Source organism: Fusarium poae, chromosome 4, assembly GCF_019609905.1.
Source record: "Fusarium poae strain DAOMC 252244 chromosome 4, whole genome shotgun sequence".
NCBI classification, from domain to species: Eukaryota; Fungi; Ascomycota; class Sordariomycetes; order Hypocreales; family Nectriaceae; genus Fusarium; species Fusarium poae.
This window is the reverse complement of record NC_058402.1, coordinates 708,884-735,813: the sequence shown is the minus strand read 5'-3', so window position 1 is coordinate 735,813 and position 26,930 is coordinate 708,884. Positions and strand designations below refer to the sequence as shown.

General features: G+C 48.7%; 7 protein-coding genes and 1 non-coding gene across 8 annotated transcripts; 5 read left to right on the top strand and 3 right to left on the bottom strand.

Annotated features, from left to right (window-relative positions):
- Positions 1–2,910: 2,910 nt before the first annotated feature.
- Positions 2,911–8,682, top strand: FPOAC1_010354 (uncharacterized protein; the record flags this gene model as incomplete). The annotated part of the gene is made up of 4 exons (XM_044854746.1): positions 2,911–2,970; positions 3,116–3,138; positions 3,189–7,805; positions 7,854–8,682. 4 exons carry the CDS (start codon positions 2,911–2,913, stop codon positions 8,680–8,682), a joined length of 5,529 nt encoding a protein of 1,842 aa, XP_044702059.1.
- A 328-nt stretch (positions 8,683–9,010) lies between these two features.
- Positions 9,011–9,092, bottom strand: FPOAC1_010353. The gene has a single exon. It is a non-coding gene; the product is annotated as a tRNA-Ser (tRNA).
- A 182-nt stretch (positions 9,093–9,274) lies between these two features.
- FPOAC1_010352 (uncharacterized protein) lies at positions 9,275–11,773 on the bottom strand (the record flags this gene model as incomplete). The annotated part of the gene is made up of 1 exon (XM_044854745.1): positions 9,275–11,773. One exon carries the CDS (start codon positions 11,771–11,773, stop codon positions 9,275–9,277), a length of 2,499 nt encoding a protein of 832 aa, XP_044702058.1.
- A 1,365-nt stretch (positions 11,774–13,138) lies between these two features.
- FPOAC1_010351 (uncharacterized protein) lies at positions 13,139–15,259 on the top strand (the record flags this gene model as incomplete). The annotated part of the gene is made up of 6 exons (XM_044854744.1): positions 13,139–13,146; positions 13,203–13,239; positions 13,293–13,357; positions 13,411–13,453; positions 13,513–15,099; positions 15,149–15,259. 6 exons carry the CDS (start codon positions 13,139–13,141, stop codon positions 15,257–15,259), a joined length of 1,851 nt encoding a protein of 616 aa, XP_044702057.1.
- Positions 15,260–17,064: 1,805 nt separating this feature from the next.
- On the top strand, positions 17,065–17,755 carry FPOAC1_010350 (uncharacterized protein; the record flags this gene model as incomplete). Its single annotated transcript, XM_044854743.1, has 2 exons — positions 17,065–17,206; positions 17,256–17,755. 2 exons carry the CDS (start codon positions 17,065–17,067, stop codon positions 17,753–17,755), a joined length of 642 nt encoding a protein of 213 aa, XP_044702056.1.
- A 665-nt stretch (positions 17,756–18,420) lies between these two features.
- DRS1 (nucleolar DEAD-box protein required for synthesis of 60S ribosomal subunit) lies at positions 18,421–20,831 on the bottom strand (the record flags this gene model as incomplete). Its single annotated transcript, XM_044854742.1, has 2 exons — positions 18,421–19,170; positions 19,218–20,831. The coding sequence occupies 2 exons, from the start codon at positions 20,829–20,831 to the stop codon at positions 18,421–18,423; spliced, it is 2,364 nt and encodes a 787-aa protein (XP_044702055.1).
- Positions 20,832–21,405: 574 nt separating this feature from the next.
- Positions 21,406–22,471, top strand: FPOAC1_010348 (uncharacterized protein; the record flags this gene model as incomplete). Its single annotated transcript, XM_044854741.1, has 4 exons — positions 21,406–21,476; positions 21,502–21,573; positions 21,785–21,897; positions 21,948–22,471. The coding sequence occupies 4 exons, from the start codon at positions 21,406–21,408 to the stop codon at positions 22,469–22,471; spliced, it is 780 nt and encodes a 259-aa protein (XP_044702054.1).
- Positions 22,472–23,922: 1,451 nt separating this feature from the next.
- FPOAC1_010347 (uncharacterized protein) lies at positions 23,923–25,008 on the top strand (the record flags this gene model as incomplete). The annotated part of the gene is made up of 1 exon (XM_044854740.1): positions 23,923–25,008. One exon carries the CDS (start codon positions 23,923–23,925, stop codon positions 25,006–25,008), a length of 1,086 nt encoding a protein of 361 aa, XP_044702053.1.
- Positions 25,009–26,930: the final 1,922 nt, after the last annotated feature.

The following is a 26,930-nucleotide window of genomic DNA, read 5'->3' as shown; positions in this document are numbered from 1 at the left end:
CGGAAGACGCATGACTTCATAACGTCTGTTCCTAACTCTCACTAAAGTCGCAGGATCGCACAGCGAAAATTGTTGCTGACAGGAAATGGTCACTCAGTGTTGGTAAAGAATGAAGTTGAAAATCTAGCATCGTGAAGTCAAAAGCTCTGAAGGTTATGGGTCCGGTCCGGAACAACAACTTCCGACCATTGACTCGAGAAGCAGGTAAGAAGTATCGAGTTTACAGGATCTACAGCCGCATCAAATATCATAATTAATAACGTACATGATAAGCGGGTGCAACAGACAAGCGAGTGCAACACAACATCACAACATCTCAGATAGAAATAGCAATAAAAACACAACAGACTATTAATTAAGTAAAATTAATCGCTATATTCTTCCATAGACATAGCGACAAGTATCTGACAGGTCCTTGCATTATGTCCTGTCTTGCCGCACGCTCCACAGCGCCTTTCCTTCATTCGCGGAGGCCCTCCTTGACCACCACTTCTCGATGGTCCAGCCACCGCCTGCGCATCAACATCCGTTTGATCAATTACTTGCCTTCCTTCCTCTACTGTCATCACCCCTCCTTTCTGTAGCCGGGTTCTTTTTGCCCTCCGCCGCCGGCTTAGTATCTTATTTGCCTGTTCAAGATCTTGGACCCTGGCCTCTAATAAGGCAACCTTATGCATAACTATCTTTGTTCCCTTGGAAGAAGACCTCAATGCTTCTAGAATTGACTCTGGAGAGCTACTTTTATGCCTTTTGATTCTCTTTTCAAGATATTCAAGCTGAGAGTCGGCTTCAAGGATAGTCTTTGGGGTCTTTGAGACCCAAGGGGTCGAGGGGCTAACTACCTCCTCCACAGGCGTTGGAGTCCGCAGCTGCACATCGAGCTTCGAGATTACACTTTCTGGGTCGAGAGGAGCAAGTCCGGCTCCTCTAAAGGCTGCTTTAATATTTTTCTCTGTCATTGTGGCCTGGTAGGCGGTGTAAAAAGCCGGCAAGAACTCGGTTTTGGAAATGTGGGTTACGGAGCATCTGATCAAATGCTCGATTTCTCGCCCGTAAGCCTTCTTAAGCAGGCCAAAGCACCCGACATCAAGAGGCTGCAGCAGATGAGACGAATGAGGCGGTATACAAAGCGTGATGATTTTATTTGCCTTGCAATATCTCTCAAAGTCGACCGAGTGGTGACTTTGGTGTCCGTCGAGGATCAGGAGACGATAGCGATTCTTTGATTGCTTGGTAGTACACCGGTCGAAGTGCTTTAGCCACTCGAGGCCTATCTCGTTATCTGTCCAGCCATTAGGACTCGTCGCAATAGCCCAATCGCCCGGGAGGTTGCTTTCTCGGTACCAGTGGGCGAGGTGATATTGGCCCGCACCTATGATGAACGGCGGGATCGCTTGGCCCTCGGCATTGATCGCCTGAATGACTGTAATCCATTCCCGGTTTCCAGGCTGCACTGATTTTGGTCTTCCACGCCTTTCAGCACCTGTGACGACCATTCCGCTCGCAATAACGCCCATCATAAAGCCAGTCTCGTCAAAGTTGTAGATTTCATCAGGTCGGATGCCATACTTCGCAATTACATTTGCTATGAGCCTAAACCAGTTGCGAATAATGGTCGGATCTTCACATTTGGCTCTCTGGTAGTCATATTTACGGGGGAAATGCGTCTTGAGGTCTTTGTGTCGCTTGACGAAGTTAGAGGCCCAGCGCTTGCCGACAGGCGGCGTCTCGCGGTCGGCGAGCAATCGGTTAGCCATCTCCTCAACACAACGCAGTCGCGGGGGAAACCCTCGCGAATCCAGATCGAGAATGAACTGAACTATGATCTGTTCTTCTAGATCAGATAGTTTGCGTGATTTTGGGATAGAATCACGCGTAGAAAGGATACCCTTCTGTCGGCGATATAAAGTCCAATAACGGACCTGGTAGATGCCTGCGGCGCGTCGGAGACTTAATTTTGGGTCATTTTGAAGGGCACGAAGTGCAAGAAGAATCCTAGCCTCAATATTTGGGTCTGGCATATTTGGTGGTTGAAAATTAATTGATTAAGTTGAGAAGATGTAAATTGCGGGATTTTTTGTTGCACTCGCTTGTCTGTTGCACCCGCTTATCATGTACGTTATCTGGAATTATTGAAACACTAACACATGATAGATTGTAAGGGGCTCTTGACTTGGTGACATGTGAGAATCGATTCAAGAGATAATTAACGTCAAATCGCATTGATCAAATTTCTTTGTTGGATTAGAGTTAACTCCAACGTGGCATCGTTTCAACTGGCATTTCTACTTGAATGAATATGTACGGATATATCTCGTATCATGATGGGACTGCGCCGCATAAAACGAACCGATACGGTATGCAAAAGTCACCGAACCTGCTGATCACGATGATCTCCGAAGCTATTCCGGAGTATAGATTCATCTTCAAGGTTGGCCATCTTGTTTTTGGGCTGCAGTCAAGTCAAATATGGCGCTAAGACAAGAACCAGCCACTATTTTTAGCGGCCAGCGTTCCCTTTACGGCACAAGTTAGTGGAGTAGCAGTTACTGCAGGTCAAGGAGGGGCACCAGTTGAAGGGTGCAAGTCTGAGTTGCGGGCGGATTAACCCGCCAAGGGACCGTATTCAGTGCCCAAAAAAACTGGTTAAAGTGGTGATACAGTCTATGTAACTCGGCCAAGACAACCCAGGGGCACCCCGCCCTTGATGCAACGGGCCCTGTACATAGAACCAATAAGAGCAGCCTCTTGTCCGCCCTCTGAGTCTTCAGTTAAGACTACGTCACGAGACTCTGTTCTCTCGCTGGGTTTCTTCAACTTAGCTGTGAGAGACAACCTCAATAATCCAACAATCTTTACTGTACTCGACCTCATCCTTTGAGCGGCTGCATCGCCAGAACAACCGCCATCATGGCTGAAGTCAGTCCAGAGCTCCAAGAGCGGCTTGAAGAGTTGGATCGCGAGCTCGAGGTTAGTAAAAGACCCTCCGATTGTTCCACAAATCCCCATCTCCCTCTCAATGCCTTTCTTCTTGGCGTCTCAACACGCTATCTTGAAGATGATTTGTTGTTGTCGCATTCATTGAGTTTTCGTTACTGACCGTTTCCTGCTGTAGGAAGGTGATATCACACAGAAAGGGTATGCCTCAATTACTTACAACTGCTCTTCAATTACTTACGCGATCGCAGCTATCAGAAGCGACGAACCCAGCTTTTCTCCCAATTCCTTGGTGCACCTCCACCTCAAATTGCTGCTCTCGCCGAGCCTCAGTCCGGTCTACGCATACATTCTCCAGATGACTCGGACCATCCTTCAGGCGATGGCCATCGCGCCGCTGCATTTGCCGCTCTCGGTAGCAGCAGCGGTCCAATCCCAGACTCACCAGACGCACCTATATACCGACCGCACTCCGGCTATGCTCCTTCAGAATCACCAAGACCTCCTCCAGCACAACCTCCGCCTTCGTTGCTGCGCCCGGGAGGTTCTCTAGCTGGAGGATCAACCGCTGCTCACCGCGACTCTCTCTTCTTCTCCCCCTCCCATCTCGAACCTGAGACCCGAACGGGTACTATGATGTCGGGCGACTATGCATTCAGACCTGAGCAACAAGGCGCATATGGCGACTCCCAGCACCAGCAGCATCAATTCCAGCAACAGCCACCTCAACAGCAGTACGACGGGCAGCAGTATGACGGACGAACTACAACGCTTCTCGATTCGCAAGGATACTTTTCAGATTTTGCGGGACAGCAGCACTATGACCAGGGCCAAACTGCCGAGCATGTTGCACCTCAACAGCGATATTCCTCTAGCGACGCTTTCTCTCCAACCGCCGCAATGGCACCCCCGATGCTTACAACCAACGATCTTCCGCCACCAGAAGCGCTCGAATACCAGTTACCCCTTGATCCTCGCGAGGTACCATTCGCTATTCAAGACCCTCATGATGATTCTACGCCAATGTCAAAGTTCGATAACATCGCAGCTGTACTCAGACATAGAGGTCGAACGATTGCCAAGAAACCGGCATACTGGGTGTTGGATAGCAAGGGCAAGGAGATTGCTTCAATTACATGGGACAAGCTAGCATCTAGGGCAGAGAAGGTTGCGCAAGTCATCCGCGACAAAAGTTCGCTGTACCGAGGTGATCGGGTTGCTCTCATCTATCGCGATTCAGAAGTCATTGATTTCGCCATTGCTTTGCTAGGATGCTTTATTGCTGGAGTTGTTGCCGTTCCCATCAATGACTTGCAGGACTATCAACGCCTGAACCACATTCTTACTACAACGCAAGCTCATCTAGCGCTGACTACTGACAACAACCTCAAAGCCTTTCAACGAGATATTACTACACAAAAATTGACATGGCCAAAGGGCGTTGAATGGTGGAAGACAAACGAGTTTGGCAGTTATCATCCTAAGAAGAAGGAGGACGTTCCAGCCTTGGTTGTTCCCGATCTGGCCTATATCGAATTCTCACGAGCGCCGACTGGAGACTTGAGAGGTGTTGTTCTTAGCCACCGGACCATCATGCACCAAATGGCTTGTCTCAGTGCGATTATTTCTACTATCCCGGGCAACGGACCGGGAGATACATTCAACCCGTCTCTTCGCGACAAGAATGGCCGACTTATTGGTGGCGGCGCAAGCAGCGAAATTCTGGTCTCGTACCTTGATCCCCGCCAGGGCATTGGCATGATTCTGAGCGTACTACTGACCGTCTACGGCGGCCACACAACTGTTTGGTTCGACAACAAAGCTGTCGATGTCCCTGGACTGTACGCCCACCTTCTTACCAAGTACAAATCGACCGTCATGATTGCCGACTACCCAGGATTAAAGCGAGCCGCTTACAACTACCAGCAAGAACCAATGGTGACCCGGAATTTCAAGAAGGGAATGGAGCCAAACTTTCAGATGATCAAGCTTTGCTTGATTGACACTTTGACTGTAGATAGTGGGTTCCACGAAGTTTTGGCTGACCGATGGCTAAGACCATTGAGAAATCCTCGTGCCCGTGAGGTTGTTGCACCCATGCTATGTCTGCCTGAGCATGGAGGCATGGTGATTAGTGTGCGCGACTGGCTAGGAGGAGAAGAGCGTATGGGATGCCCATTGAAGCTTGAACTCGAAGATGATACAGAGTCTGATGAAGAGAAGGAGGAAACAGAGAAGCCAGCGGTCTCGAACGGTTTTGGTAGTCTTTTGTCAGGTGGTGGCACAGCGGCAACTGAGGAGAGGGCAAAGAATGAGCTTGGTGAAGTCCTTTTGGATCGCGAGGCTCTGAAAACCAACGAAGTTGTGGTAGTGGCCATTGGAAATGAAGCCCGGAAAAGGGTGACAGATGACCCAGGCTTGGTCCGAGTTGGTTCTTTTGGATACCCCATCCCGGATGCCACACTCTCCGTCGTCGATCCAGAAACGGGCTTACTGGCCTCGCCACATTCTGTGGGTGAAATCTGGGTTGACTCACCTTCTCTTTCAGGCGGTTTCTGGGCACAGCCAAAGAATACCGAGCTGATTTTCCATGCTCGTCCTTACAAGTTTGACCCAGGTGACCCTACACCACAGCCCGTAGAGCCCGAATTCTTGCGAACAGGCTTGCTGGGCACCGTCATCGAGGGCAAAATCTTTGTCCTGGGTCTTTATGAAGACCGAATTCGACAAAAGGTTGAGTGGGTTGAGCATGGACACGAACTAGCCGAGTACCGCTACTTCTTTGTTCAGCACATCGTTGTGAGCATCGTCAAGAATGTTCCAAAGATTTACGATTGTTCAGCCTTTGACGTCTTTGTCAATGATGAACACCTGCCGGTTGTGGTACTGGAATCAGCAGCTGCATCAACAGCGCCGTTGACATCTGGGGGACCACCCCGACAACCGGATACAGCTCTGCTAGAGTCATTGGCTGAGCGTTGTATGGAGGTTCTCATGACAGAGCACCATCTGAGACTGTACTGCGTTATGATCACAGCACCAAACACGTTGCCTCGTGTTGTTAAGAACGGACGACGGGAGATTGGTAACATGCTTTGTCGCCGGGAGTTTGATCTCGGCAACCTTCCATGCGTGCACGTCAAGTTTGGCGTGGAACATGCGGTGCTTAACCTTCCTATCGGTGTAGACCCTATGGGTGGTATCTGGTCACCTTTGGCTTCGGACTCTCGTGCCGAATTTTTGTTGCCCGCTGACAAGCAATACTCTGGTGTTGACAGGCGCGAAGTTGTGATCGATGACCGGACTTCAACACCTCTTAACAACTTTTCTTGCATTTCAGATCTCATTCAATGGCGAGTAGCCCGTCAGCCGGAAGAGCTAGCGTACTGCACAATCGATGGCAGAGGTCGAGAAGGCAAGGGTGTTACATGGAAGAAGTTTGACACGAAAGTCGCTTCTGTTGCCATGTACCTGAAGAACAAGGTCAAGGTGAAGCCGGGAGACCACATTATCCTTATGTACACACATTCGGAGGAGTTTGTCTTTGCCATTCATGCTTGCATATGCTTGGGCGCAATTGTCATTCCCATTGCACCCCTTGACCAGAACCGGCTGAACGAAGATGTCCCAGCTTTCCTGCATATTGTAGCTGATTACAACGTTAAGGCTGTGCTGGTCAACGCCGAGGTCGACCATTTGATCAAAGTAAAGCCGGTGGCCAGCCATATCAAACAGTCAGCCCAGGTTCTCAAGATCACCAGTCCTGCTATCTACAACACAACTAAGCCACCAAAGCAAAGTAGTGGATTGAGAGACCTACGGTTCACCATTGACCCTGCTTGGATTCGACCTGGCTATCCCGTCATTGTCTGGACTTACTGGACCCCCGATCAACGTCGAATTTCAGTTCAGCTTGGACATGACACAATTATGGGCATGTGCAAGGTTCAAAAAGAAACTTGCCAAATGACAAGTTCAAGACCTGTGCTTGGATGTGTACGAAGCACGACTGGTCTAGGCTTCATCCATACGGCTCTGATGGGAATCTATATCGGAACGCCAACCTACCTCCTATCACCCGTCGAGTTTGCAGCCAACCCCATGTCTCTATTCGTCACCTTGTCGAGATACAAGATTAAGGATAGTTATGCGACACCACAGATGCTTGATCATGCCATGAATTCCATGCAGGCCAAGGGCTTCACGCTTCATGAACTTAAAAACATGATGATTACTGCCGAGAGCCGGCCAAGAGTTGATGTTTTCCAAAAGGTCAGACTCCATTTTGCTGGGGCTGGCCTTGATAGAACTGCCATCAACACAGTCTATTCGCATGTCCTCAACCCCATGGTTGCGTCACGATCTTATATGTGCATCGAGCCTATTGAGCTTTGGCTGGACACGCAAGCGCTTCGACGTGGTTTGGTTATTCCCGTGGATCCTGAATCAGATCCTCTGGCCCTACTGGTACAGGACAGCGGTATGGTTCCAGTTTCAACTCAAATAGCCATTATCAACCCTGAAAGTAGGATACACTGTCTTGATGGCGAGTATGGTGAAATTTGGGTCGATTCTGAAGCTTGCGTCAAGTCATTCTATGGCTCCAAGGACGCTTTTGACGCCGAGCGCTTTGATGGTCGAGCTCTTGACGGCGACCCTAATATCCAGTATATCCGTACTGGAGACTTGGGCTTCCTTCATAATGTTAGCCGACCTATTGGCCCCAACGGTGCTCAGGTGGACATGCAAGTGTTGTTTGTTCTAGGCAACATTGGTGAGACCTTTGAGATTAATGGGTTGAGCCACTTCCCAATGGATATTGAGAACTCGGTGGAGAAATGCCACAGAAATATTGTGCAGAATGGCTGGTAAGTACTGTATATCTGGAGTGAAATGCATATGCTAACAAAATTTAGTGCGGTATTCCAAGCTGGTGGCCTGGTGGTTGTTCTTGTTGAAGTCAACCGCAAGCCGTACCTGGCGTCGATTGTTCCTGTTATTGTCAATGCAATTCTTAATGAACACCAAATCATTGTAGATATCGTCGCATTTGTCAACAAAGGAGATTTCCCACGGTCTCGTCTAGGAGAGAAGCAGCGTGGCAAGATTCTCGGTGGCTGGGTTAGCAGAAAACTGAGGACTCTTGCCCAATTCTCCATTCGCGATATGGACGCCGAATCCACAGCAGGTGATATGATGGATCCCTCTAGAGCATCAATGGTCAGCGTACGAAGCGGAGGAGGCGTCGCTCCCGGATCTTCCAGTTTGAGAAACGTCGAACCTGCACCTCAAATCTTGGAAGAGGAACACGACCAGATGACTCCTCGTTATGAATATGATGCAGCACCTACCATGATTTCTGAGCTACCTGATGGCCAAGAGACACCGACAGGGTTTCAACGCTCGCAGTTTGAACACCCACCACAATCGGCCGGTTCCCAACCTCAGTTGAACCTTTCTCACCAACCCGACCAAGGCTTCGACATGGACTTTTCACGATATAGTTCAGCAGAGCCCGATCATAATCCTCTCCATAGACGTCCAGTCCCAGGCCAATCCCAACAACCCGAGCCTATGCAAGGGCACGGTCAAGCGCCGCCCCAGATTCGGCTACCAGGTGTTGATGGACGAGAAGAAGGTGGTTTTTGGTCACAACAGGAGAAGAATGAGAAGAGCCAAGAAGATTGGACAGCTGATGCTATGATGCATATGAATCTGGCAGGTGATATGGGCCCTCCACGATGATAATACACAATAACAGCCAAGCGGAGTCGGAGTTGGGAAGCATTTAGAAACGAAACGAATATAACAAACAATTGGACTTGTTGGCCCGATGGCCTATTTTCTATAGACGAGGATTGGATAGTGAATATGTGATTCGGATAAAGCCTGGATTTGTGAATTTGTGAACATGACATACTTGCTGTAGACTCTGGCGGAGTATTTCTTGTAGCAAACAAAATGCAAAGTTTCTAGTCTATCTAACTGTCTGTCTTTGTTCAACACCAGTCAGACAAAAGAAACTTGGCTCACAGCCACAAAAAGAATCTTCACAAACAAAAGATAAACCAATCGACGCAGGCCTGATTCGAACAGACGCCTCCGAAGAGAATAGATTTCTAGTCTATCGCGTTAGACCACTCCGCCACTGCGCCTATAGCTGATTGGATGTTGATGTGTGTCTCTAATCCTGACTGTGTGGATTCTTGGTTGCGTGGGTGGGTATCGTAGCAAAAAAGCAGGCCGATTTCGTGTCTATGTTATGCCAAATACTAGTATACAAACAGAATTATAAAGAAAAAACATAAGCATGATTTGGATATCTTTGACCGAATAACTATCGGTTCATCCTCCTCTTTCTGTCCATGTCTGCGAGGGCTCGTTTTACTATTCCCTCCGCTTCGGCGATGACATCGTTTCCTCGTCGCCATGTATATAAGGAGACGCCTAATCCATCTAGTTGCTCGTGTGCTCTTGCTAATCTCCTCCTCCACAACTCCAGTTTCTTATTCACTGCTTGAGGGCCCATGTTGGGTGACCCTCCTGTTGAAGTGTTGCCATCTGATCGGTAACCTCCTGTCATGGAGCCAAAAGACGTAGGGGCGTTTGCTGACGGCGGTGGAAGGGGGTCGTAGTCCACGTCCAAGTTAGCTGATGTCTGGGTGGGACGTGGTGGTAGACGAGGGTTTTGGTTGGACTCGGTAATACTGGAAGGTGTGCCTCTTCGACGTGGCGGAGGTGGAGGAGGGCCACCTCCCGAAGAAGCAGATCCGGATCGACTCTGCGCTGGGATCTTGAAAGCGGTGTTGTTACTACTAGAGCTCTGCTGGGAAGAGTTGTGGATCTGCTTGAGAGGATGGGGTGCCGTAGAATCTCGTGCTTGTACTCCCGGCCTTCTAGGTGGGGGAGGTGGAGGAATCTCATCAGAGTTTTGTCGAGAGAGCCCCTTGTTCAATTCAGTGATGGACTTGGCACTTCTTAAAGCGACAGGTTTTGCTGGTCTGGGCGGAGCTGGTTTGCGGCCACTGAGAAGATCGGCAGTGCTGGCACTTTTTGCGCTTGAGCTTTGCACCTGGGCGAGGGCTGTGTTACGATCGACCTTTGTTTGTTGAGGTTCATCTGAGAAGTCGATCAATGTGCCCATGGTGGGACCTGCTGACGGTCTCCTTTCTACTCGATATCCACTCGGGGCCAGGCTTTGGTATGAAGGGGTACGAGAAACGGTTCTTGAAGGTCCATTAGAAGCACCTGCGGTCTTTGGTCGGCCAAAGTCGAATCCAGAGCTGAAGAATGCTGTCTCTTCGGGTGTGGTGACGTCTCGAATGAATACTGCGAGAATGCGACCAGGATTTGACAGGGCGAGTTCTGTGTATACCTCAAGATCGGCCTCTCCACTGTCCCCAACAAGGATAAACATTCGCTCTGGGAAATCTCTCAGAAGGCGAGTAAGAGTAGATCTCTTCCGTTCAGCCACTGGCTCAAAAATACCCTGCAACATGCCGCTGTACTGTTTGAGGTGGAGTGATCCTGGCGGAAGACCGTGGATCTTGAAGAAACTGGCTAGGACTGGAAAGAGCTGCCATGGGCTGTTTGAACAGTAATGAATGCTCACGCCCATGTCAGCCATTTTGTTATACCACTCCTTGACACCTTCAACTGAAAGATCCGCCAAATCACGTATAAAGGTATTGCGGAAAATCTCTTTGGCTCCAGCAGAAATATTGGATTTCTTGACTGTGTCATCAATATCGCTGATAAGACTGACTCCGTATGGCTCGATGACCTTGATCTCCTGAACAGCAGACAGATCCTCATCTGCGAGAACACGGACATGGGTTGGTACGAAATCGAGAGCGGCGCGGACGACAAAATGGCCCGCATCATTTGTCATGACGGTCTTGGACTGAGATTTGGTCTCGTTATAAAAGAAAAACGTAATTGGGAGGGCAACAGAAGGATTGGTCATGAAGGGAGCGATTCGAGCCATAAGATTGGCATTGGCGAGGATGAGATCGCTCTCACTGAGCTCGCTAGTATTTGTGGTACTGGATGTCGTTGTTCTGGCGGGCATTGTTGGGCTAGAAGGGGCCGAGTCTGGAGACTGATTCCCTCCGCGGGAGGGATAGTAGAAACTATCCGCGAGGGGGTCATCGTTATCGGTCGTCTTTTCACTAAAACCTCCTTGGTATGCAACCTGTTTCTCACGTTGTCCCACTTGTTCTATCCGCCGAGCTTCGGAATCGATCTTTTCTTGTTCCTTCTTCTCTTCGTGCATTTGAAGATGTGAACGTGGTAGTCCAGTCTCCGGACTATATGCTTGGTCCGCCCGGGGGGCTGGTATGCCACTCAGTTGCCGTGCAAGACCGATCAGGATCCTGTTTCTCCTCGTCATTGGACCGGTATGAGGGGTATATATCCAGCCGCGAACATCAACATCAACGATTGCTCTTTCGTCTTCAGCTCGCTCCCATTCCTGACGCCAGAAGCCCTCGTCCTTGATGCTGCCAGGTGGGGCATCCGGGTCGTGCGAAGCCATTTCACTCCAATCCTGTTTGATGTGTTGCTTGGCGTAAGAGGGGAACAGCACCATTTGGTCATCGCCATGAACGGTAATCGCAACGTCGGGAAAGGCACCTGGAATGTGTATTCGTCCATGGTTCTCGTGTCCGGCAGCGGCAGGTCCTGCTCTTGTTTGAGCATATGATTCCTTGATCTCGCTGACAGCTGCCTGGCCACTTCTGTACAGATTACCAGCCATTGCTGCCAAGCGCTTCCTCCTAAAGCCCCTCTCGCCATCAACGGGGCTCGTCGCCCGGGCAGACCCGTATCCCATCATTGTGTCTTCTGTCTGTGGCGTTTTGTATGCCACTGAACCCTTGGATCGGGTCCTTGCATTCTTAACCGGACGAGTCGCTTGCGATCCTAGCCAAAGTTGTCTTCCCCGCCGCCTAACAATATCCAAAATGCGCAATTGATCCGTGCGCCGACGTTGACGCTCAAGAAGGTAACGGTAGACTCGGGATTGGAATGTGTGTTTGAGGTGAGGAAGAGTATTAAGGTGGAAATTGAGTAAACGCTCGCGATACCGATCTCTTACAGCTCGCGGAAAGAAGAAGCGCACGAGGCTCTGTTTGTGTCGCGAATGAGGGCGGTAGGGACTGAAGAATCTAAAAGGAGCCAGCTTGCCGATTTTAATAAGGACCAGGGTGTGTAGGGTCAGACGAGGCTATCTCGAGGTGCGCGGCGGCTGATGGTTAGGGTAATGCGATGCGGCAAGGACAATTCTCAGGCGGCTGAGTCTTCTGATGGAGACTTTTCTCAGCCTGACAGGACAGAGAAGGAGTGTTAGTGAGGATGACTGTAGCACATGATTAAGTCGAGTTCAGTGTATCTGTAGTGGTTTGCGAGACAAGACAGCTGCTCGTGACTGACCCTAAACCTGGGAAGGTAAGCTCTAAAGTTGGATCGACCTTACGTCATCACGTTCCAACGGCATCCCAGCACCTCGTGTCTTGAACTACGTACGGAGGATCGAATCAGATTGAATCAATTGTGAGTGTAACCCATGTGCATGAGGCTGGGCCGTTTATCGGCCAGCCGTTGATTATTGTTTCTGATTTTATTAAGAGGTTGATCAAGTTATATATATTTTGATTTGTTACACCACCATCACTTGGAGTCTGGGGAAAGTATAATCAAGCCCTGTCATACCTCTTGAACATACCAATTGACTCGATTACCTTTGGTTGCAAAATCATTTGCTTACCCCAAAACACAAGTCATGCAAACATTTCTCCATCAGATGCAATCAATCAGGTATAATTCAAGTAACAACCAGGGATCATGGTTCTCCAGGTCAGTCTAGTAAAGTTTTAATGGGGTTTGTCTCCGACTCCGGAAAGCGGCTGACGGATAACAGCGGAATAAGCGGGCACTCAAGGGACAATGCAGTAATTCTGGGTGTCATTGCCCCTCCAAAAAGTGATTTACAGTACTAATGGTCAATTGCGCCTTGTATTTGACTTGGGGAATTCTCACCACAGTACTACCCCGCCTCCGTGAGTCAAACTTTTTGACTGACTCGATCTTTTTTTCGGCTTGTTTTCTTTTAACTATTTGTATCTTGCCTTTTCCCCTTCTTCTGATTATTCCCCAGACACTGAATTGGAACAAAGTCGCTCCTAAGCTTTCCGTTGCCAAGATGACCATGTGAGCTGCGACTTCGGCCCCCTCCAACCATGCAGAAGTTAACTTTTTCTTCCCAGGCTCAAGGAACCCTCCAAGAAATACAAGCCTTTTAAGGTGCGTTTGGTGTTACAATGAACTCGAATTGGAATTGTGATTAACATAGCTAGGGCCCCAAACTGACAAACCGAACATGGCCCGACAAGACTATCGAAAAGGCCCCTCGTTGGCTGTCGTATGTTCCCCAAGACACTCCGATCAAACACTCAAAAGCTAATAATCTTCAAGGAGTTGTCTGCGCGATGGAAACCAGAGTCTGCCCGATCCCATGGTGCGTCCCGTCCATGTTCACCCGTACTTGCGACCAAGCTGACATGCATTGAACGATAGAACGGCGAGGAGAAGTGGCGATACTTCAAGATGCTGTGCGATCTAGGATACAAGGAGATTGAGGTCTCTTTCCCCTCTGCTTCTCAGACCGATTTCGACTTTACCCGACGCCTGATCGAAACCCCAGGAGTTGTGCCTGACGACGTATTCGTACAAGTCCTGTCGCCCTGCCGACCTGATCTCATCCGCAGAACCGTCGAGTCTGTCCGCGGTGCCAAGAACGCTATTATTCACATCTACCTCGCTACAAGCGCTTGCTTCCGTCAAGTCGTCTTTGGTTACTCCGAGGAACAGACCCTGGAGCTCGCCGTCGAGTGCACCAAGCTGGTCAGATCGCTGACAAAGGACAACCCCGAGGCCTCTGGAACTAACTGGCAGTTCGAATTCTCCCCTGAGTGCTTCTCCGACACCGACCCCGACTACGCCGTGAGAGTGTGCCAGGCTGTCAAGGCTGCCTGGGGACCCAATGCCGAATCCGGTGACCAAATTATCTTCAACCTGCCCGCCACAGTCGAGCTGGCTACCCCCAACATTTACGCCGATCTGATCGAGTCTTTCTGCAACAACATTGGAGACAGAAAGGATGTCTGTGTGTCTCTGCACCCCCACAACGATCGTGGATGCAGTGTTGCCGCCGCCGAGCTGGCTCAAATGGCTGGTGCCGACCGTGTAGAGGGATGTCTTTTTGGCAATGGCGAGCGAACTGGAAACGTCGACCTCGTTACTCTGGCCCTCAACCTGTACACACAAGGTGTCAGCCCCCAAATCGACTTTTCCGACCTGAACTCAGTCATTGACATGGTCGAGTCTTGCACCAAGATCCCTGTTCACCAGCGTGCTCCCTATGGTGGCAGCCTGGTCTGCGCCGCCTTCTCTGGCAGCCATCAAGACGCTATCAAGAAGGGATTCCAGGACCGCAAGAACAAGGGATACAGCCACGAAGACCCCTGGGACGGTATGCCCTACCTGCCTCTGGATCCCCGCGATATTGGCCGAAACTACGAGGCCATCATCCGTGTCAACTCTCAATCTGGCAAGGGTGGAAGCGCTTTCATCGTGCACACCAAGCTCCAGCTCGATCTTCCCCGTGGTCTCCAGGTCGCTTTCTCCAAGGTCGTCCAAAAGCGCAGCGAGGAGGTTGGACGCGAGCTGTTGGCTAGTGAGATCACCTCTCTCTTCGAGAACACATACTTCCTCGGCGACAACCCCCATTTCCAGCTGGTTGACTACAGCATCACCCCTGATCGATCAAGATCTCCTGCGCCCCAGGCTCAGGGTAAGACCCAGGACACCAAGGATTTTATCCGTATTTTCGAGGGTGTCATTCTTGTGAACGGCAAAGAGCTCAAGCTTCGTGGTCGCGGCAACGGTCCCATTTCCAGTATGGTGGCTGCTCTTAAGGAGATCAACATCGAATTCGACGTCAACGACTACAAGGAGCACGCTATCGGTGAGGGACGCGGCGTCAAGGCTGCTTCATACATCGAGTGCAAGCCCGTTGGTAGCAAGAACTCTGTATGGGGTGTTGGTATCCACGAGGATGTTGTCCAGAGTTCTCTGATTGCCCTCCTGAGTGCAGCAAGCAGCGTAAGCACTCCCACAAAGATAACAAAGTCAGAAGCTAACATGTCTGCAGTTTGTCACCAGCCGACCCCCTAGCCCTCTGTCCAAGGTTGAGGCTGCTCCTCCTGCCCAAGAACCTTCCAGCATTGTCTCGATTCTGGAACAAAAGGCCGAAGATATGTAAATGGGAGGGAACAAATTAACACAAAAGTCAAGAAAAAATGAAAAGGCATCTGCGTCTTGGTATGCTTGACACCTTTTTCGTATATTTGTATAATTAGTGCGTTCGAGAGAACGAAGGAGTAAGATACTCAAAAAGTTTTTCGTTCATGGAGTTGACAAAATGAAATGCAAATTCATCAAATGAGATCACTTGGATTGAACAATCGTCTGGGAAATGTGACTTTTATGGTATGAGTTATTCTGTTGTAAAGATGGTAAGGAGTTGAGGCGAGGTGATCATTATATCACGTATAAAGATCGGGAAATTCTACAAATCGCTCAATTGAAGATGCCGTTACCAAGAAGCAGCGTTTCAGACATAATTGTATAAGAAATCTGTGGTTATGTCTTGGATATCTGAAATGAGACAAGCATAATCTTGGCGACCCCGCGGGGAATGTTTTGGGCAGAATAAGGTTACGGCACTGCATGGTCGAGACTGTTGTGGTTCAGAGAGTAGATGAAAACGGTCTCTCAAACTCAGTTCCAAGATTTGTGAATTGCAAATTACAACATGGTTAGCATTCAAAACAACCAAGACTCTGACACTGGAGAAGAGGGATTAACTCTACAAACACTGATATATAGTGATAAAGGTGATTCTTTTTTTGTATCAGCAAGTGAAATTAGTTGTATTTGAGGCTTGCACTACACGACATCATCTTTCCTGGGCTCATCTTATTCAGCCATATACGTTAATGCGTGTCATGGAAACAACGAGTATGGTCAGAGTTTTCACATGTCTTTGGCAATACGACGAAGAAATGATGTTACCCAATTCACATGATTGCAACTCGCAGACTCGTATATGCAACTCATACGAGACATGGAGAGTGGTTCCTGGTGGCTGAAATCTTGACACGTCTAAATTACACTGACAAGTTGTGAGGCGTATAAACGATGATTCAACACTATCAGTTAGGGATCCTCAGCCCGCTTAAATCTCGAAATGATACTCTGGACAGTTGTGGTGTTGTATGAATGGTCAATCTTTGGATAAGCTTATTCGGCCATGAGCTTTCATTCGGCCCCTTGAAGAACTAGGTGTCGTATAAATGCAAATAAAAAAAAAGATAATTAAATGGAATCACGTTGGATACACACTCAGTCTTGTTCATGACCTAAGAATAGCGCCTCGATGTAATTGACTTTATTGTACGCAGGAACAAATGTCTTAGTTTAGCTCCCCTGTCGATCCGTCTTAGACTTCAACTTCCAGCCTTTTCCTGCACGGTAGACCCTTGACTCAGTAGCTCAGCAGTATATCAAAGGCCGAGGTTTTCTAAAGATGGAGATAGTACAGATCATTCCTAATGCCAAGAATGTTTTCTTGTCATGTTCAAAATGGGCAATACCGCTTGCATATCTCCATGTTCCGAACAAGACGCCCCCCCGCTACGGCCCGGCGGTAACGGCTTGAACAAGACGCTGCAATAAGTCTAGTTGTCCGGAGCAAAGTGTCAGAAAAGCTAGACCCTCGTGAATCAAAGTTTAGAGAGGGGATGGCTGCTGGGGGTCCAGGCTAAGCCATACGACCTTTGGAATGTTGATCGGGAGGATTTCCCAAAGTCTGTTAGTTCCAGGCCCGATTAGCCATAAGAATGAATCGTCGAGATCGAGGTGGCGATATATGTGCCTGCGTGATAGAATGTATATATGACCTTGGCCTGGCGATGTAGGATTGTTTGGGAATATCTCTACCACATCACTCTTTACTTTTCATACACTTTCTTTCATTTCAAGGGACGGAAGAACTCAATAGCCAAAATGAAGTTCTTCAACATCATCACTCTCGCTTCTCTTGTCTCGGCTTTCCCTCAATTTCGCCGACAAGAGGCAGTCGTTGGAACTATCAAGAGTTCAGTCGACACTCTTGCTGACACTGCACTCACAACACTCACTATAATTGGTATGCATTGTCCTTTCTGTCGATCTGAGATGATACTGACTGAAAACAGAAAATGCTGTTGTTACTCTCAAAAACATCACACGGGATACCGAATCCACGGAAGACGCTCAAATTGCTGTCCAAGCCAGCCTTGAGGAAATAGCCGATGCTTTAAAGGCGGCCACAACTCAAATTGCCAGTGTCACTACTGGAGCTGCTGGCAATGTTGGTGGTCAAGCCGCTGGTCTTTCACCGCGACAGGTTGTCCAACTAACTGCCGCTCTTCGACGAACCATTGGCACATTAGACGACATCCTCGAAACAGTCTCTGGCCTCAAGACCCTTGCTCCCGAAGTTCAGGCCCTATTAGAGGCTGAGATCAAGGCTCTTAGGGATTCCGTCAACCCTTTCCTCCGCCCCCTACTCCTCTTCAGCGTTGCTGTCAGAAACGCCTCCCCTGGTCTGGTTGGTGGCATCGTTCGAGGGTTGGATTCTGCCTTTACCAATTTGATTCAACTTCAACGGGATCTTGTTGCCGATATTGGTGTTCCCCAAATGGGAGGTCTCTAACTGGGTAAGACGGGGGAAGGTTCTGAAATGAGTTTACGATCATTACAAATATCGAAAATTAGCTCGCTTGTTACGTCAAAAGCTATGAGCGTAAGGAAGAGCACAACGCTTTTTCATACTTAATACAGTAATTCCCTTTGTTAGGTTTATCGGCCAACTGTGACGCCTCCAACTTGTATTGTCTATACTGAATTTGGCAATTTACCGGGCCAGTGTTTCCTTGCCAATCAGGGTGACAAGGTTGCTCTAAGAGCCCTATCTTTCATAATGAGGCTGCGTGAATCAAGCTATCAGATTTCGAGACACACCTACATCACTTATACTTGTTTAGCTTTTGTCCTTTGGAGATAAAGAAGCCTCAATTGTAATGAAGACAAATAAGCAGCATAACGAGCAGCACAATAAACAGGATAACAAGCCCCCGTGGCCTAATCGTTAAGGTATCAGACTTCTAATCTGAGGATTGGGGTTTTTTTATGTTATTCTGCGTTTTTATTCTTCCTTGGAGAGTGTGATTGAGAGGCGAGACGGGAGATGGGACGGAATGGGCTTAGACACGTACAATAGACCGAAGATACAGATAGATAAGATACAGGCGGATAGTCATGAGTAATTAAATCTACCTATAGTACAGCGCTGCCAAATAAACTCCTAAACTTTTAGACTCATCTCCTTTTACCACCGGCTTTTCCCTTTGCCTTGGGCTTGGGCTTGGGAGCCGAACCCTTGGACTGGCTTTTAGCCTTGGCCTCTTTGTGCCGGGCCTTCATCTCAGCTTCTGAGTTCTTGCCCTTTCTCCACTCTCCGCCACCTTCAGCACGCAGTTGCTTTAGATCCAATCGCTTCTTGTCCTTGTTGCTAAGCTTGCCCGTCTTTTTCTTAAGCTCTTCTCTCATGCCGTTGAGCTGGTCTCGGCCAGCCTGTTTGGACTTCTTCTTGTCGTGTTCAGACTCAAACCATGTTCGTCTAGGTCGACCCTTGATCTCTGCTTCGTGCTGGATCATGTTCTCACCCTTCTTGATTTGCATGTCGACGTGAGCGAGTTGCTTCTCTTCCTTCTCTTCTTGCATAATCTCTTCAATCTCGTCATCCATCTCATCGATCTGAGTCTGCAGAACGTCAACCTCTCCGGAATCAAGCTGTCTGCTGACAATCTTGGACCCTTGAGCTTTGCCTGCCTTGACAGCAGCCTTTACGACTTTGCGGTCCGACTCGGCCGCTAATGTCAGAGAGGTACCCTTGCGACCAGCACGGGCTGTTCGACCGACTCTGTGGACGTAAATCTCTAGGGATTGAGGAGCTTCGTAGTTGATGACTGTGTCTACACCCTTGATATCGAGACCACGTGAAGCAAGATCAGTAGCCAAAAGGTATGACACCTTGCCGTCTCGGAATTCTTCCACACTTGAAATACGCTGGGGCATGTTAGTGAATGCTATTCCAAGTAAATTATAAGACTAACCTGTGTTTGGTTCATGCTACCGTGAAGCTCGGCGCATGAGAGACCTAGCAGACCAAAGATGATTCGGGCGAGATGTGCGTCCTTCTTTTGGCGGAAGAAAATAATGACTCGCTCCTTGTAGAGGTTCTTGCAAACATGTGCCAGGTATCCCATTCGCTTGTCCTCTCGGCCAGGTCGTATACGGACAAACTCTTGCACCAGGGTAGTAACAGTCTTCTTCTGAGAGTTGACCATCACTCTGGCGGGCCTGCTCAGACCAATCTGGATAAGACGGTCGACACTGGATGTCATAGTAGCGGAGAACAGCATAGTTTGTCGTGATTTGGGGAGTGTTGTAAGAATTTCGTTAAGTTCCTCGGCGAAACCGTCCTCAAGCATACGATCAGCTTCATCGAGAACCAGAATCTCGACAGTATCGACACTGAAGCTGGCAGAGTTTCGCATGTGATCAATGAAACGACCTGGTGTCGCAATAATTACATCAGGTCGCAGCTTCAATTCGAGTTCTTGAGCCTTGAGACTGAGACCACCGACAGCGAGAGTGAACTTGATATCGGTAAAGGCAGCGAGCTTTGTTGCAACGGCGTGACACTGGATAGCCAATTCACGAGTAGGAAGAAGAACAACGACTCGAGTGGTGGGAATCTTCTTGGGTCGGTAGAGAAGACGTTCCAGAATTGGCAATATGAATGCACCCGTCTTACCACTACCTGTTTCTGCGCCACCGACAACATCCTTGCCCATCAACGCAACGGGGATGGCCTTGGCCTGAATGGGTGTGGGTTTCGAGAAACCAACTGATGCAAGACCTCGCATGATGGGACGGGACAGGGACATTGTCTGGAAAGAAGAAGCAGTTGCCTTTTTGTCGGGGTTGTTCTCTTCTTCAGGGGCGAAGAAAGCCTTTCGCTTGGCCTCCTCCTCTGCATCTTCTTCCTCATCATCGCTGCCGTCGGAAGCCTCGTCATCAGGGTGGTTGGTGGGAGTAGCAACAGAGTCGTTGTCTGAAGCAGCCTCGTCATCATCGTCGACCTCGACGCCCGACTCCTCGTCATCCTCGTTCTTCTCATCATCAGACTCTTCGACATCAGAAGCGACGTTCATACCAAATGCGTCGTCAGCGAGAACCTCGTCGTCACCGTCGTCCAAATCAACGTCCATGGTCTCGGCCTCAACGTCGTCTTCCTTCTTTTCCGTCTCTGTCGCATCCTCTGTAGACTTTCCGAGCTTCTTTTCGCGACGTCTTCGAATGATTTCGTCAAGGTCGACTCCCTTCTTTTCGATTCTCATGCCCTTCTTTGCACCTTCGAAGCCCCAACCCTCAAAGTCCTCTACACCGTTTTCGTTGGCCGGCTCGTCGCCTCCAAACTCGAAATCGGAGTTCATAGCACCATCGTCGTCGTCATTGAATCCCCAGATACCTTCTACGGCATCCTCTTCATCATCCTCTTCGGGGGTGGCATCGCGCTTCGATTTCTTTGACTTTTTCGCAGTCTTGGCCTTTTTCTTGGGAGGCTGCGCAACGACTTCCTCTTCCTCAACAGGAAGCTCGTCGTCGTCGTCAATGGTAAAGATAAAGTCGTCCGTCGGCTTTCGCTTCTGTGAGGGTGCCATTTTGTCGAATTGAAAAAAAGACACTCGTCCTATACTGATCAAGATTTGCAGAACGCGATTTCAAACAGTGGGACCTCTTCTTGATCTTGGAGCAAATCTCGAACTTTTTTTCTGCCGCTTCTGGAAATTTTGGCGGTGAGAGCTTGCAAAAGATGGACCAAGAAACAGCGGCTTTGCCACGTGACCCTTCTAAATCTCCAGGGGTCCCGCAGAGGGGTTCTAGGGACCGTACGTGGCGGTACATGCACGGCCCATGAAAGACCGCCAAAACATCACACAAAGGCTGGTCTTTCTGGGTACCCCCCACCAACGGCTTCCTGGTTGATTGGGTGACAAGCCAAATGCATGGCAACTTCGTGGAATCAGCGCGAAGGCAGCTGCTTTTAATTTCTCCCTAACTAAACCTGACAGACGCAATCTCTCTTAGCCTCTTGTCCCTTTTGCGCCATCCTTCCTTCCGTTTTCTTCTTCTTTGAGACGATATCTTCTATAAGCCTTTTTCTCTGTTGAACAATCCTCCGTCATTATTTTACAACCCAAATAATAAACTACAAACCCCAGCAATCAGTTCAAAATGGGCGAGTCGAGGTTGGTACCGATGTTCCAGGCTGTCGTTGTGGCAGATTCCACCTACAAACCGTTACCGTTCGCAAACTAACCTTTGGCATAGACAAGAACTTGTTGCATGGCTCAACAGCCTTTTGCAACTCAACATCACAAAGGTTGAGCAATGCGGTACTGGGTAAGTCGGTCTATCGTCGTTTGCCCCGCCCCCTCGTTACGCTTTGCTACGTTGTGTTGCACCATGCCATCATCACAAAACACCAAAAAACAACCCCGCGGTTACCATCACCACTACCTCTATTCGACTTCATGAGCCTCCAATGGCGGGTCCATACTGCCTAAAACAATTGTGACCTACAATGACTGGTTCTAACATTGCTCGCTTTTAGTGCTGCCCTTTGCCAGGTTTTCGACAGTATCTACATGGACGTCCCTATGTCCAAGGTCAAGTTCAACGTGAACTCCGAATACCTGTACATCCAAAATTTCAAGGTTCTCCAGAGTTAGTCGCCTCGATCGATCTACATTCTCGACACCCTAACATGTTGATAGACACCTTTGCCAAGCATCAGATCGACAAGCCGATCCCCGTTCCTTCACTCATAAAATGCAAGATGCAGGACAACCTCGAGTTTCTCCAATGGACGAAGCGTTTCTGGGACCTCAACTTTCCTGATCACGAGTACGACGCCGTCGCCCGACGAAAGGGTGGTGCTATGCCTCCCGCCGCTGCCGCTCCTCGACCCGCCGCTACCACTGGCGCCGCTCGCCGTGGAGGCAGCACTCCTAGCGGTGGACCCCGTGTAGCAAAGGCTGCTGGACCCGCCACCGCTGCTCTGCAGCAGGAGAACGCTACATTGAAGGAGACAGTGATTGGTCTGGAGCGGGAGCGTGACTTTTACTTCAGCAAGTTGAGAGATATTGAGCTTCTCGTCCAAACAGCTGTCGACGAGGACCCCGAGCTGGAGAAGCAAGAGGATGGACTCGTCAAGCAGATCCAGACAATTCTGTACTCCACAGAGGAAGGATTTGAGATTCCTGCCGAGGGCGAGGTGGACGACCAGGAGACGTTCTAATCATGCTGATACCATCAGTCTCTCTAGAGATATAATGAACGCGACCACGAATGTGCTTTGGGACAACTACTGGTTTCTTTGAGGAGGTTAAAAGGGCATAAACTTGGAGTTGTGGACCCAAACTTTTGGGGAGAGACGTTGAGCCATAGAAGCTAAATCTTTCCCTTCACTTGTTCCGGGAAGTGTATTGAGTCCCTGAAAATTAGTACAAGATCGATCTTGTTGGACATGCGACTTTGTATCGTCGTTGAGCAACACTGGGACGCAACGGGGACGGGACGGGCCGTGGCGATGATATCAAGTCCAGAGTTACGAAGATTGGAGGATACACAGTATAGCTAGAAGTAATTCTAGCGAACTTGAAGAGTATAATATGAGTTGTCTGCGGAGATACAATGAGCAAGTCTCGAATGTATTGGAGCTGTTTAAACGTGAGACTGAATAGAGCCAGTCATTGTCAATCCACACCAGCAGCTAAGCGTCATGAATAACGAAAAAGCTTAGCAGGGAGTTACAACATGGTCTGAGTTGATTGCTTGAGACTTTGTCTCGAATACTATATATGCCGTTCATCTTCAGATTTGCCTTGCGAGCTTCTATAATGGACACGGGAAACTGCAAGGTTGAATACAAGGAACGTGTTCGACGTTGTCGATCTTTTGTTTCATTCTTCAATTGCAACAACCGTTGTTTCATTCACTTGCCAATGGCAGGCAACAGACGTTTCATACCATATTTGTTGAAGTATACAAGCCTTAATTACCACTTACTCCTTTTTACTTTTGACAATATAATGTTCGTATTCTATATGAGTTGACTGTTGGCTATCAGTAGATATCCATCTACTGTTGGAGTTTGTGGATATAACGAAGATAACTACTGTCTGACATATGGAGTTAGATCACCATAAATCAAGGGGACTGAGTAGGAAGAACTGAATGGAACTTCTATGGTCTTTATGATTTACTACAGCATTGTATCATATATAGTTGATGGGTTAATGGGTTGGGTTTCGACAGGAACAAATCTTGTCTCACCATGGTGCTCCAGCGGTATCAGAAATGCTGGTATCAAAAGCACAAGAGACGCGAGTAGTAGTCCAGTGTATACTACTATAAACCCAGAGATTTATCCAGGTTATTTATTTTTATACTCAAACTTGAAGGCTTTTGTGTCAACCAGCCGTGTCAAGTGGTCGCATGTACAGTTTAGTGGCGGTAAATTACTGGGCGTCGTGACCATGACGGTCAGCCGGACAGCGCTATAGGACAAGGACTAGGAGGCTGACAGGGCCTGGAAAGCTCAAATCTTACTGTACGAATACGTCAGATACCTCTACACTTGCACTATGACCATGACGCATTCGTAGGTCCATCGTTTCTCTCATAAGTTTAGGTCGTCCGTTCGCCAGTGATCACAAAGCAAGTCAATTAACTAACAATCAAGTCAACATGGCACCGCCGCCAGAAATCTCTATCCCTTCCACCAGCGTATCGGATGAAGGGTCAAAGAAGCCGTATACACTCTACAACATCACACTGCGACTTCCCTTGAGATCGTTTGTGTTGCAAAAACGATATTCAGACTTTGACGAGCTCAACAAGACCCTCACACAACAAGTTGGCGCGCCACCTCCAGAACCTCTTCCTGGCAAACACTGGCTCAAATCTACTGTCAACTCGGCGGAATTGACACGCGACCGTCAAGTAAAACTCGAGAAATATCTGCGCGCGATCGCAGAGTCACCCGATCGACGATGGCGCGATACTTCAGCTTGGAGAACTTTCTTGAACCTTCCCAGCTCGAGCACAACCAACTCAGCACTATCGGCGGGCGGAATGGTTAGAAGCGCAGCTGCTGGCGCCGCGGACCCAGGTACATGGCTGGATATCCATCGGGACTTGAAACAAAATCTACATGAAGCGAGACAAAGTTTGTCCAGGCGAGACGCAGCGGTGGACAGCGGTAATTCGACAGCTGCAGCGGAAGCAGGCGCAGCAGCCAAGAGGGTCCTCGTACGAAGTGGAACCTTGATCGCGACACTTGCGGATGGACTACGAAAGATACAAGAGTCAGGGCGATTAGGTGAGGGCGAACTACGACGACGTCGCGATCTAGTTTCCCAAGCTCGTATGGAGAGAGAGGGTCTCGATAAGCTCTCCAACAGTATGCCCAGCTCAACGGCAGCTGCTGGTCGAGGCGGATTCAGTCAAGGACAGGCTTCAACGGCCGATAAAGCAGCACTTTTAAGAGGCGGTCGTCCCGCTGGCCGTGTCCTGGGTGCCCCTTTGCCAGAGACGGATAAGACTCGTGAACTGGATAACCAAGGGGTTCTGCAACTCCAAAAGGAAGAGATGCAGAACCAGGATCTTGCAGTTGATCAACTCACCTCGATCATCCGACGACAGAGACAAATGGGTGAGCAAATCCATGAGGAAGTCGAGCAACAGATCCGAATGCTGGATCAGCTTGACGACGACGTCGACCGGACAGGAGCAAAGCTCAAGGTAGCCAACAACCGTATTAAGAAGATGTGACTGCTATTTCTCACGCTGGTGGTAAGGATAATTCTGCTTGTGGTACAGGTTGCCGTTTGGTGGCTATGGGTTCTAAGGATACTACTTAATGGGCTGTCATGGATCGCAGACATTGCGACTTTCATGGCGCAAACTTGGGGACAGGAATAATGGGTCAGAATGCAAGGCGTCCTGTTGGTTCGGATGGGTCCATGATCTTTCAAGAATTGCGTAAATTGCGTTGGGTTGCTGGTGTTTGTACGAATAGAGCAAAGCAATAATACCTTGATTTCTTGATTGGTAATTACAAATGAGAATTGAATGCATCACCGTTGAGTACTACCTTAGTCGAGAGTTCAAGCATCATGAAACCTTGTTCCTTGTTAGTGAATGGTGTTGAGCGTTAATGTCACCAGGAACCTCATCCACAACCAGCCACCCTATTTATCCAGATGTTAATGGTACATTGGACCAAGACATCATCATTATTTCTCGCCACTTAGTAAATAAAGTGCTGGGAGAAAATACAGTCACTCGTTTTGTAGATGATGGAAATAAGATCCTACTTGACTTGCACTGGAAGACCTTGAACAAGCCAGAGAGAACCAAGTTGAGCTGTGGTCATGCCGTCGTGTTGGATTGCATGAGGATGAGGATGGCTTGCATGGGTTGAAGTGGTACATGAGAGGTACCTGTTGATCTGTCACTTCAGCCCATCAGCAGGCCTCACGAGAGATCAGTTAGTCAGGAGTAGAAGAGACGAAATAAGCCGGTCAGTTCATGCTACCAAAACATGGAGTTTGGTCTGTTTATTCTTTCATCTTACCCCTGGGGGACTAGGCCAGGTGCCTAAAAGCGAGAGGACAAGGCTAAGAACCGCCAATCTTGTATCGGATGCAAGTATCATGTAAACACAAGAGTAAACAGGAAGAGATAGATGGTGTCTTTTGTAAAGTGGTTTCAATGTGAGACTAGTCTAGCCATCGGGCATTAGCATAAAATCAGGCTCAGACATGCAGCGACTCAACTGCAAGGCGATGCGATGCACCAAAATCCATCGTTAGGCTCGATGTTCTGGTGGCTGAGCTACGTCACTAGCCGAAGACCAACGCGAGCTTAGCGCGCTTTTCTTTTGTTCCCCTCTGGTCTGGGGTGTATTTTGCCGATCTTTGGTTGCCAGGCAACGCATGGTCAAGAGATCAATTACATTCGAGTCATTCACTCATTTCATTGAGATTATGAAGAGATGGATGGCTCTAACAGGTCAATATGACTTAATTACCTATCAATTGGTGCCACGATTTGTAAGTGAGCGTTTCCATGAATATCATCCACGTTTATTGGGAGGTTGGGCGATGCCAAAGAGCTTGAAAATAAGGTGGGTGGTAAAGAGAGGGCCTCAGCGGTGAGACGATGGACAGCCACTCCCCTTTTCTTGGCATCGCGGAAGCCACGGAAATCCATTTGGATCTATTCGAATTTGTCTCTGTGAGAAAAGACAGCCGAGACTTGTAGTCAGTCGATTAAGCTTCTCACAGATTACACCTCGAGTTGCATTCGTGTAAAGTGACGTCGGCAGTTAAAAGGCACAACCCTCAGGTACCAAACCCAAACTTTTACTTTGCACTAACAATATTGCGGGAAGTTGAGTCAAAAAGTATTTACTTACAAAACCGCATCCGTGGCATTGGTGTCGTGCAACCCAGTATGTAACCATAGTGAGAAGCGACAAGAGAGCCGCGGCATCCTCTAAGCCTCAACAAGGATACTACTGGCGAGGTCCAGACCACGGATGCGGATTTCAGTTACCTCACTTAAAATTTAATCTGGTGGCGGTGAAAAACGACAACGTTGCTCGACTGAAGATTCTGGTTTGTCGGTGACAATTCGAGATCCGTTACCTATGGACCGTGCAAACTTTGTACGTTACAAGTGGATTTTGA